The sequence below is a fragment of the Zingiber officinale genome, chromosome 4A (genome assembly GCF_018446385.1).
Source record: "Zingiber officinale cultivar Zhangliang chromosome 4A, Zo_v1.1, whole genome shotgun sequence".
Classification (NCBI taxonomy): Eukaryota; Viridiplantae; Streptophyta; class Magnoliopsida; order Zingiberales; family Zingiberaceae; genus Zingiber; species Zingiber officinale.
Window position 1 is genome coordinate 104,989,647 of NC_055992.1, and position 11,933 is coordinate 105,001,579.

Below are 11,933 nucleotides of genomic sequence, written 5' to 3' on the forward strand. Positions count from 1 at the left end.
CGCATGTGGGTGTTCCTCTTCTGCGGTTGCATCGCGACGAAGGAGGAAGGGGCAGAAACCCTAGCTTCGGGGGGCCTGTGGGTGTTCCTCTTCTGTGGTCACGTCGCGACGAAGGAGGAAGGAGGAAGGAGAAATGAGGAATGAGGAAGGAGGAAGGAGAAATCTGTGGAGTTTCCTCGTGGCTGTGGGTGTTTCTCTTCTGCGGGCGTGCCGCGATGAAGGAGGAAGGAGGAAGGAGGAAGGAGGAAGGAGAAATCTGTGGAGTTTCCTCGCGGTTGTGGGTGTTCCTCTTCTGCAGCCGCGTCGCGAGGAAGGAGGAAGGAGAAATCTGTGGAGTTTCCTCGCGGCTGTGGGTGTTCCTCTTCTGCGGCCGTGTCGCGATGAAGGAGGAAGGACGAAGGAGAAATTAGGGTTGCAGAAAACAGTGGAAAAAAATTAATATACTCTAACAAAAAAAATGACGCCGACCTACCACGAGGACAGGTCCGCAACAGTCCGAAAGAAATATTTCACAGCGGAACATTTTTGTGTATATATATATATATTCAAATTTCAGTACCCGATTAATTTTGGACCGACCATAAATTCCGTCCGGGTAAATCTCGCACCAAGCCCTAGGGCTTCTTCATTATTTTCCTTCTGAGTAAACAGGTGCCAATCCACACGGATAAAATAAAATCGGTCCGTCACACCGTAAAATGAACCGGTTGAAAACGTATCGATCGTTTATTGCGTCTCTCTCTCTCTCTCTCTCTCCACGCATCACGGTCGCTCCTCTCTCTTGCATCTGACACTATATCTTTCGCGCTCGCTCCAGCACTCGAGCCGCTTCGACTCACCCGTCGCTTCTTTGCGAGGCGAACGCACCGACGCGAAACAGGCCCCCGCCCTCCCGTGAGCCGGACGATAGAGGCAAGAATCCGAATCCCACCTCCTGTTTTTGGTCATCCGATCCATCCAACCTGTTACTGGCATCATCCTCTCGACATTTATGTTTTTGGTTGGATCTGTTAGGGTTTCGAGGGCACTGGGATCTGAGGCTTAGAATGATGGATAACAAGGAGCTGGAGGATCGTCTTCGTGATGTTGGGAACAGGCTAACCTCTCCTCCCTCCGCCGTGGATGAGCTCCTACCGCTCCTTGACGTAAGCCCTAGATGCCTCCTCATTTAAAAAATAACAATGAAGTTGCCGGAGTATTTAATACTTTGCTAATTTGGTAGTACAAATACCCAATTTTTTTCCTTAGTTCTTTCGCTCTTGCATTTTAATTAGTCTAGCGACCATGACAACTTCTCTGCGAGCATAGTGTATAGAGTTGCCAAATTGGATGGTGTTTATACTGGTTAATCCCTTATCATAGTTTGTATTTTATTATGAGAATATTCTTCCCCTTTTTTTTCTATAATGTGCAAAAAAAAAAAAAAAACTCCGAGAGATTCAGAACTGCTTCCTGTACTGCCGCTAGGTTTGTTATCACTGATACAGGTATATGGTCTGAATGATCCATCAAAGTTTTGTACACTGTTGCTAGAATGAGTGTAAAAAATAGCAATAACAAACTTCAAGATGGCTTGATTCAGCAGAACTGGTTGATGCTGATTAGAGAATAACATTCGCTATATGTTTGTTCTCTGTGGTGTTGCAATATTTTACTTTGTTTGAGCTGTTGTCTGGTTTCTCTTTTGATAGAAAGAAACAAACAAGTTCACATCATCCATTTCTTGGTATGTTAGAAACTTTAGAAGCTGGTTATTTTTGCTGCTATGGCCGATATGGATTTTTTTTTACCCTTAGTTTTCTTTTACATATTCCATATTTCTCCTCTGTGTTTGTTTCTCAGTCTATAGTTCAATATTCTGTCATCTTCGAAGAGTCCCTAAACTTTGATTATGCTACCTGTTTGAGCTTTTCCTTGGCAATATCTTTGCAGCATGCCGAGATTTTGTTATCGAGAGTGGAACAATCACCAAAGCAATCAATGTCGAATGCACTTAAGCCATCAATGAAAGCACTGGTGGATAAAGAACTCTTGGGACATTCTGAACTGGATGTGAAAGTGGCTGTTACATCATGCTTGAGTGAGATCACTAGAATTACAGCTCCTGAAACTCCATATGGCGATGACCTAATGAAGGTTAGTGTAGTTATGCTTTTTTTTTTTTTACATCTAATTGATTGTACATTCAGAACATGTGGTGCCGTGCATTTCATCATTGCTTTTGTGATCTCTTCAAATTTGCTTCAATATTCAGGAGATATTTCAGAGGATTGTTCAATCCTTTGAGAATTTGGATGATATGTCAAGTCGATCTTTCCCCAAGAGAGTTTCAGTTCTTGAAACTGTTGCAAAAGTTCGGTCATGTGTCTTGATGTTGGATCTCGAATGTGATTCTTTGATTTTGGAAATGTTTTGTCATTTCCTGAAGACTTTAAGGTAACAAATTTTTATTCCTTTTCACTCATTCATCCTGCCGTTAGGTATAAGAGGAATTTTTTATTCCTATCATTGTTTTGCTAATGCAATAGTTTGTTTATTCTTATACTTCTTGGTACTTGTGAATGATCCATCCTTTGCAGTAGAAGCTGATAAATATACTTTAAACAGGCCAAATCATTCTGAGAAGATCTTTTCCTCAATGGAAATGATAATGACACTTGTGTTAGAAGAGAGTGAAGATATTTCCTTGGAGCTACTTTTATGCCTTCTAAATAGTGTCAAAAGTGACAACAAAGTAAATTCCTGTCTGCTGAAAGTTACTGGTCTGAATAACCAAACATTTCTCTAACTTAGCTAAATTTTAATCTCAGGATATCTCACCTGCAGTACGCAAACTGGGTGAAAAAGTGATCAGCAATTGTTCCGGGAAGTTAAAACCTTATTTGATAGAGTTATCCCAATCAGGTGGCATTATTTTAAGCGAGTACAGTATAGTTGTAACCTCTATATGCCTTCAGAATCTGGATAACTTGGAGCAAAACATTAATGCCTCTGGTGAAATTATGGTGCATTACTATCCCATAAAACATACAATTATATATTGTAATCTATGATTCCCTGCCAATGTGATTTGACGAAATCTGCTTCCGTTAATGTTTGTCTCATGAACTTTATTCTTTTTAAACTATATATATGATTCTATTGCTCACCGGTTGGATGAGTTTCTCCTAGGCATTTGTGCTCATTAACTGTCTCATTCTCCTAGTATCTATTCTTTTTTCCTGCATTGTTAGTCATGCTTTGTAGTATTTCTTATCTTACAAGAATCTTCTGTTGAATATTTTGATTTTACTACCATAATTACTTTCCTGTCTTCTTACTTCTTTTTTACTCTTTTCTGTTTGTGAAGTAGATCTATTGATTCTTTTGTGATTTATCTTGAAGAAATCTTTTGCTGAGTTTTAGACATTTTGAATCTATTGTGTAACAAGGAAATATTTACACAGGTATTGTTGATAAGATAGAAGTGGTGATTGAAATGTAGAAGAACCTCTTAAATCTTATGTGATCATCGCATAGAATTTAATGGCTGTATAAGATCTTTGTTCCCTATCCCAAATAGTCGGGACAAAATTGCTTTATGTCGTTGTATAAGTATGTCTTAATAATAGTATATGTTTTGCTTCTGCTGTCTGTTAGGTTGTATTATGAGCTGTTTGGTTCATCCAATGGTGTGCATGTATGTTGAATCATCTATCAAATGGTTAAAATGCAAACCTTGGTTAAATATTGTCACACTTTGATATTGAATCTGCATTCAGTTTCTTTTAGTTATTTTGTTTTGTTTTTAGTTGACTTTTGGGTTATTGTTCTTTCAGGCAGATGACAGCAAACAGTCTGAAAGGACTGTTTCAGATGAATTGCTTAAGGTGAAGTTTTGAACTGATGTTTGCTTCTTTTCCCACTAACCTATAGCATAATGTCATGTAAGCATTATAACCTTCTCTTCTTTTGTAAATTTTGTAATTTAGGGGTCTGAAGAAATGGAACAAGAACTTGGTTGTCCAGAAGAAGTCACTTCTACCAAAAAATCACCAAAACCTGCGAGCAGCAATCGTAATGTTCAGATGGGCAAGAGTGAATCAACAATAGAACCATCTTCTCCAAAGCAGATGTCTGAACCTTCTCGACTTTCTCCGCCTAGTGATCAATCGGACAGGGTTGTTTTAAGCAACAAGGATGCATCAGGTAACATGGATGACACAGTGTAATCATGCTTCTTGACCCACTTGACCTTTTTTTTTGTGGAACAGATAATGGAGATGTCAAGGAGACGTTGCCAATTGAAAAGCAGAGTACTGATGCAACTAGACGTAAGCGTGGCAGACCTAGATCTAAGTTGACAGGAAAAAAACATCAAGGCAGAGAAATAAATGAGCAATCTGCTTCCTCTTTGCAAAAGGAGGAGTCCGAGACTGGGGATAAAAATATCACTCCACAAAAAGAGTCAGATGAGATTAACAATCCTGATGACATTCCAATAGTCTCAGAAGATAAATCCCAGAAGCAAAGAAGTAGAAAAGGTTCAGTAAGCAAGATTGGTCATGGAAGTTCATCTCAAAAATCAAGAGTATCTAAGGCCAAACAACATGAGGATCTCAAAGGCAAAGAAATTGTAGATGTGGAATCAATTAAGAAGGTGACTTCCATTTACCTCTGCTCTAAATTATCAACATTGGGTTCTGTCAACCTCATCTTACAAATAGCAGGACTAGTCTATAATGATTATCTTGTCAGTTCATCAAAATTCATTGCTTAGAGAGTTTCTGCTAGCATATTATTTTACTTAATTGTTTATTTTAAATTTCTTTCACCATTAAATCTTAACACCACATTGGTTCTGCATCTGCATTGCTCTTCTTTGTTCTGCACAGAGCGCAGTGTAGATGTGCTTGCACTGTATTTTAATTCTCAAGTTTTATTTTTATTTTTTTCTGCCGGTCTTGTTCTTGTACAATCATTTTTGCACTTCAAAATCCTGCATGTTGCTTACTGGCATATTCTACATATAGTTGTATCATGGTATTTTCAATAATTCTTATTAAGGTAGTTACAGCGCTTTTTGTTTTTTGAAATAATAAAATTGTCAAATATTTCTAAGATTTTCTAGCAATCACACGTCTTTCTGATTTTGGCAACTATAATTCAGCTTGTAATACACTCTTGAATATTTGATTATAATCAAGAAGACCTTTTCCTCCTTTTATAGATTATAAATATTTATGGAAACTTTTCAGGAGGTGCTTCTTTTTCTTTTGAAATATTCCAGTTTAATATTTTATAGGGTTTATCTTCTTAAAATTTACTTTTTTTAGCTTGCACAATGGTTGATGCCTTTATGATTATTCAAATCTGATATGTTGGGAGGTTTGTGATTTAGGTTTGTCTATAGTGCCTTTACATAATTAAGAAATTTGTGAAACCTAAGTCACTATAAGCATTGGCCACAAATATTTTCATCAGTGCTTTTGATACGTGCTCAGGCATCCTATCACGTCTGAACATTTTGCTGTTTCCAAACTACATGGCATTTCATTTCTTTTAGTTCTTTCAAGTACTTTCTTTCTTTGTGTTTCAATTATGGTAGAAACATTTATCTTTGTACTGTGGAAAATGCTACCATTTTATAGTTAAATGATGTGTTTTCCTGCAAATACAAACAAAGTATTTTTTTTACCAATAAAGTAACATTTTATTTTATTTCCAAGAAAACAGAGGAATCTAAGGCTCTTTTTTTTGGTATTGTATTTAGGAAGTTATCTTAGAATCTAATGCCGAAATGCCCAATACGGAAGGCAACATCCAGGGGAGTGGTAAAACTAAATCCAAGAGGAAGCTTGACCATGTTGGCAAAGAGGTGCATACATATATACATTGTTGCTTTAGGTGAAAATTAAACATATTGTAGCATATAAAATAAAGGCATGTGTTTGTTTTCTGTTTTCCCTTCTATTCAGGAATTTATCTTAGAATCTGATTCCAAAATGCTCAATCATGAAGACAACATCCAGGAGAGTGCGAAAACTAAATCCAAGAGGAAGCTTGACCATGTTGCTAAAGAGGTGCACACATATATATTCGTTGATTCTAGGTGAATATAAATGGCAGCATATAAATGAATGACATATGTGCTTGTTTTCTGTTGTCCCTAACATTGCTCATAGGCTTCTTTGATTCACAAGTCGAAATCTTCGCATTTCCATCTTTTTTTAAAGAGGATTCAACTTCTGTGGTAAACAATGCAGTTGCTTCCTAATCACTTGCAGATCAAAACATCCTGGAGATACGCACAGGAATCACATCTTCCTCTAGAGAGCATTTTCTAGATGATCTTGCTGATTGAACAGCCCAGTCAGCTGTCGTGTTTCCTTTGCTGTACATGATTTTTTTTTTAAAAAAAAAATCATGAAAAACAGTTCTCCAATGTCCCCTACAGTAACAGTTAAAATTCAATTAGAGTTTAAACAAACCACATTTGGTTTAATATGCACATTCCTCAAGTGTAGGAATTGCATCTTCCTATAAAAAACATTGTTGAGATGATCTTTCTTATTGAGCAATGAAACAGCTGTTTGTTTCCTTCTTTCTGTAGATGAGATGTATTTTAAAAATCATGAAATGGTTCCCTTATCTCCCCTACTATAGCAGTTGGAATCCGATTAGACTGTGAATCAAAACCTTCATGTCTGATTTGAATCAGTATTATCCATCATAAAGATAATTAGCTGAGAGTCACTTGGTGGGCTTTGAAGGAGCCATCATTTTTAAGTTTAACTCAATGCTCCTCAGGTTTGTTACACTTCAAATTACTGACAATTTTTCCTTAATTTGAGTTGCTTTTGCTTTTATGAAGTCAGTAGTAATTGCTTTTGTTAATAAATGATAACATTGACTTTCGGTTTGGGATCATTTGTAGGCTTCCTCATTCTTTTTCTTTTTATAGCTGTGACCCACTTGCATCATAGTGTTCACTTAACCACTTAACATTTTTTCTATTACTTGAGAAGTACGAAGTCAGTATAAAGGAGTATCGACTCAATTTTCAGAAGTTGCTATCAAATTAACAATCAAACAAAATTTTACCATATGTATTTAAGTACACTCCAACCAACATGAGTTGCTCCTAAATTTCTCCTACTGAATTTGTGAATGATAAGCATTTATAATTAATTTCCTAACACTTTTCCTCATTATCTCTTGGTTAATATGATTTTGAGATTACTTGCCTCGCAGTCTTTTAACTACTTATGTGCAAGATTGAAGGAGGCATTACCATCCACTGGATTCTGCTAAATCTACACATTAGGCTTAGCATTGATGAGATATAAATGTTGCACATCTGACTGGAACTCTGGAAGTGAAGTTATCAAACAATCCTGGACGATGATATTGCTATATTCCATTATGGATAAGCTTCGCTGCATATGGGTAGTTAAGAGTTAGGCTAATTTTAACTATGGTTGTGTTTTTTTCCTATGGGATGTAAAATAGCCAAGGTTCCTCCCATATGTTCATTATCTCACCATCCTGATGTTTCAGCAACACCCCTCACTCTAGTTTTCAAAGAATTTAAGGTCCACAGAATTTTGATTTGAGTTCTCTTCAATATGATTTGTATATTCTGATGCTTGCATTTTGAATTTTTAGGTAATATGGTGGTTCACTTGAATGAAACTTTTTTGATGAGGCATTCTTTTTATGCATTAGTTTGCATTCCAGTTCTTTTGTTAAAAGTTGCTTTAATTTTAGGTCTCTGGAAATTTAATTTGCTTCTTTGTTCTCTTGTCTTTTCTTGATACTTTGTTCTCTTTGTTCACTTGAATGAAACTTTTTCGAGGAGGCATTCTTTTTATGCATTAGTTTGCATTCCAGTTCTTTTGTTAAAAGTTGCTTTAATTTTAGATCTCTGGAAATTTAATTTGCTTCTTTGTTCTCTTGTCTTTTCTTGATACTTTATGTTTCTTATCTTGATAATTTGTTTATTTTTTTAAAGATTATTCTGTTCTGATTTTGTTGCTTATGTTGATTGTTAGAGTACCAAAACACTAATCAGTAATAAGGTGCTGGATGGGAGCATTGTTGGCTCCAAAATTAGGGTCTGGTGGCCAATGGATAAAAAGTGAGTATTCCTTGACTTGGAAGAAAAGAAAGAAAACCTGTAAATGAGTTGAACTTTGGTTTATCAGTTTCTGTTATTTATATATTTCTAGAGAGATTTGGTTTTGGAAGAAATTATTAGTTGGTGTAAATATGCAAAATTCAATTGGGTTGAGTATGATTTATGAAAAATAGTTGATACTAGCATTTAGCTTTTGGAATTGACTCTTTTAAATGTCTTATACGATGTGGCCAACATTAATCATGTTCCTAACCTTGTTCTCTTTACAGTCTAACTAGGGCATGACATGTGTTAATTTATAGTAGACATTACAGTGTTGGAAGCCTTGATTCATCCCAAAAGCCCATAAATAGGCCCTAAGTGCCACAATTCATCCCAAAATTTACATCACCCAAGCAAAATTTCACCTTACCAATTCATAAGGAAAAACTATTACACCTTGTGAGGACAAACCATTTCATCTCGCAAGGACAAATCTCCACTTTTGCCTTATACGAGAAACCTCTTCCCTTCATAAGGGCAAATCTTGTCACCTCACAATGAAAAGGTTCTTCACTTTTAAGGTGGGCAAACCATTTACATGAGACATGATGAGTGGATGCTAGATCTCCCAATTTCTCATTGTCTTATGGCGGTCTTGTCTTTTGTAATATTTATTTGCAAGCAATTTGTGCAAGAATATCCAAGATAAGCTTGACTAGTCTAAAAATTGATTCAGAGTCGATGATCACACTATGTGTATCAATGAGTTTTCTAAGTAGTTATATCTTGCTTCAGACTTGTTTTTAGATTGGTATGTCATTCATTTTCTTTTACATTTGATGATATTGCTCGTACCTGCAGTTTTTATGATGGAGTAATTGATTCTTATGATAAAGCTTCCAAAAAGCACAAGGTTGTTACTAAGAATACTATATTCTGAAACTTTAGCTTCTCTTCAGTCGAATAACTTCTCTGACTAACATTTTTGATGCTGTTTTATACTATTTAGATCATGTATAGTGATGGAGATGTAGAGGTATTATTACTGAAGAAAGAACGTTGGGAGTTCATTGAAGCTGGCAGCAAATCAACTCTGGTGAGTGGGAATTTCCCCAATCTAACTGTGCACATTTTTCTTTAATTGTTAATGTCATTCTTTTGATTTTGATACTCAGGAGCAAGAAAAAGAAGGCTCTGATAGTCCTGATCCTGCAGAAGAGTAAGTTTGTTTTTTATTTTTTTTATATATTTTTAAACAAAGAAGGCCATGGGCACAGTCCAATACAAAAAGGACAGACTAGTACATTGATAGTCTTACCTATCTAAGATCAGCTAATAACAGTTTCATTTTACATTGTTTGAATTGTTCTAAGTGGTACCTACATAAAAATATCCTTTATCTAGTAACTTTCTTGATAGATATTTGATCACCCATTTGTCCTATTGGTGTTATGTGTTTAATAAAATTTATTCTGGAACTCTTTTTTTTTGTACAATTGGACCTGTGTTCCCTGTGCATTTTACTAGTTCTGTTTATCTTCATGATCTTGGACCTCTGTACCAATGAGGCAATGATTCAGATGCTTCAGTCTGTCCTGGCTTTAGAGTTTTGATCTACTCCACAAGGCTTGCCTTCATTCTTGACCTGTCTTGTTTCCATAAGAAGGATCATTACCTTTAAATCAAGTTTAGGCCCAACCTGAACTTTGGCGGGATAACATTCAAGTTGTGTCACATCCTTCTCACAGGTAAGGAAGATGTGAGTTTGTCAAGGCACATGAAGATGATGATCAGAAGCTTCATCTTGTATGTCATCTTATCATTCAGAGGGCAAATAATCATTCATGTTCCCCTTCCACATAGCTCAATGCTAAACCCTGATCGCTGAAGTTTGATGAACAAGCTGCAATCACATCTACTGTTGGTTGCATTCCCAAGCTTTGAAATGTTGCCTTTCTCCAACCTAACCTCTCTGACCTCCAACATCTTTGTTACTTGAATCATGACTTAGAACTTCTACAATTTCAAACTTGAAGGTGTTCAATTATCATTTTTAGTTATAGTCTTCATATAAACTTTTTCAGCATGTTTCTCATTCTGAAGTTGATTTTTTTTAAATCAGATTGTATTAACGTTGTATTAATAATCCATAGACACCAAACAATGACAAAGTTTTGATACATTTTTTTTTTGTTTAAATGAATAGTGGAAAGTAATTTCCATGGAACTGTGTGTTACTTTCTTGGCATTTGATGTGTTCCATATTGCTTGTTAAACCAGACCAAAGAGCAAAAAAGCTAAAGTAGGCTCAAGTTCTGTTCCACAGACAGCTAGTACAAAGCCATCTACAGAAAGGTATTGATAGGAACTGTAATGCTTAATTTTTCTACATGGTTTCCTTTTTCTAGAACCTTAATGTCCTTTTGTTGGTTGGCAGTGGCGCAACATCCACCGGTCGCCGTAAGGGTAGACCACCAAAAGCTAGACCTCTGAACTTGGACGGTAGCCCTGGTTCCTCTGCTAAAGGAAACGAACAGGAAATTGGCAAACCCATAGATGAAAAATCTGAGTCTGCCACTAAGCTCAAGGATGATAGCATGGCCAAAGATGATATTTCAAAAAGTAAACCTACTCCCAAAACTGGAAGAGGGCGGAAAGTTAACTCCAGAAGAAAATCCATTGTGGACGACACCCCTGTTCCTGCCACTGGCAGCAAATCAGAGGACGATGATTGTGCAAGTGCTAGCACCAAGGTCAAAAATGATGCTCCAAAAAGTAAATCCATTGACAGCCCTAAGGCAGTCCAAACGTCCAAGGGAACTAAAACTGGAAGAGAAACCAAGGCCAGTGCTAATTCTGAGGAGAAACCTAAAGTGCCAGAATCTGAGGAATCACAGAAAGCACTCACCAAAGCAAAATCCCCAGAAAGTGAAGCTCTTTTAGGGAAGAAACGTAGGAGAAAGAGGCAAACCTGAGGTTTGTTAATTGATATTTTTTTTGTTACTGTCGTTGCGTTGGTGGAACCCTGTGTTGTAACTTACCTTATGTGCTTACCAAGATGGCTACGGTGTTGGACTTGTTTTGGCTACAGTTATGCTTGTAATGGGAGTCAAAATGCAAGCCATTGGAAGTTGGGGCTGTTGCAGGTAGGGTAGGCAGTCGCTGTTCTATTTATATAATTATGTTGCCAAAACTATTTCGTGGTTACTTGGGGCCATTTTGTGATTTAGACTCGGAGCCTCACCTTTGTGGCTTTTAGAATGGGAATGAGTACTATTGATGCTTCATAATTTTAGTCAAAATGTTGATTGCGTGATTCTTAAATTCAGTGGCAGCACATTTTCCTAGTGATTTATTGGATCCATTACAAAGCTTTTCTAAGATTTACACAAGTATAGCTGGAGCAATTGCCATTGAGAATGACCGTATGGGAACTCATTTAACATTCACGAGAGACTTCCACCATCTGAGTTCCAGTAGAGGCAAGCAGCCGAAACGGTTAGAAAAATGGATTGAGCATGTCTTCACGATGGCCAAAGGTACAAAGAAAAAAATGAACTCGCCGATCAACATTTACAATAATTAGATATGATGCACTCACGTGTCTTCCACACTGTACGTAAACCAACATAAAATTAGGCAGTTAATTAGAACTAGCATTAGCTTGACTTAAGAGGTTTGTCAAATTAAAAACTGAAAAAATTTCTTTTTTGAATTATTGTGGGCGTTGAGGTTTTAGATTTTCAGTTCAAGGGCACTTGTGAAAATTTAAACCTGATTTTTTCTCTCGAAACTAACAATATAAAAATCTCGAAACTAACAATATGAGTGA

At 36.6% G+C, this 11,933-nt stretch overlaps 1 protein-coding gene across 1 annotated transcript; it reads left to right on the forward strand.

Annotated features, from left to right (window-relative positions):
• Nucleotides 1–738: 738 nt before the first annotated feature.
• Nucleotides 739–11,388, forward strand: LOC121970439 (treacle protein-like). The gene is made up of 17 exons (XM_042521172.1): nucleotides 739–912; nucleotides 1,015–1,145; nucleotides 1,933–2,136; nucleotides 2,255–2,436; nucleotides 2,608–2,734; nucleotides 2,811–3,005; nucleotides 3,819–3,869; nucleotides 3,972–4,188; nucleotides 4,254–4,639; nucleotides 5,753–5,857; nucleotides 5,958–6,062; nucleotides 8,034–8,119; nucleotides 8,963–9,014; nucleotides 9,111–9,197; nucleotides 9,277–9,320; nucleotides 10,382–10,456; nucleotides 10,539–11,388. The coding sequence occupies exons 2-17, from the start codon at nucleotides 1,047–1,049 to the stop codon at nucleotides 11,074–11,076; spliced, it is 2,553 nt and encodes an 850-aa protein (XP_042377106.1). The 5' UTR covers nucleotides 739–912; nucleotides 1,015–1,046; the 3' UTR covers nucleotides 11,077–11,388.
• Nucleotides 11,389–11,933: the final 545 nt, after the last annotated feature.

Excerpts from the sequence above, each read along its gene's own strand:
- LOC121970439 (XM_042521172.1), top strand. The coding sequence starts at position 1,047 with ATGATGGATAACAAGGAGCTGGAGGATCGTCTTCGTGATGTTGGGAAC. Across the intron at positions 2,137-2,254 it reads ATGGCGATGACCTAATGAAG|GAGATATTTCAGAGGATTGT; the intron begins GTTAGTGTAGTT and ends TTCAATATTCAG. Across the intron at positions 9,198-9,276 it reads CTGGCAGCAAATCAACTCTG|GAGCAAGAAAAAGAAGGCTC; the intron begins GTGAGTGGGAAT and ends TTTGATACTCAG.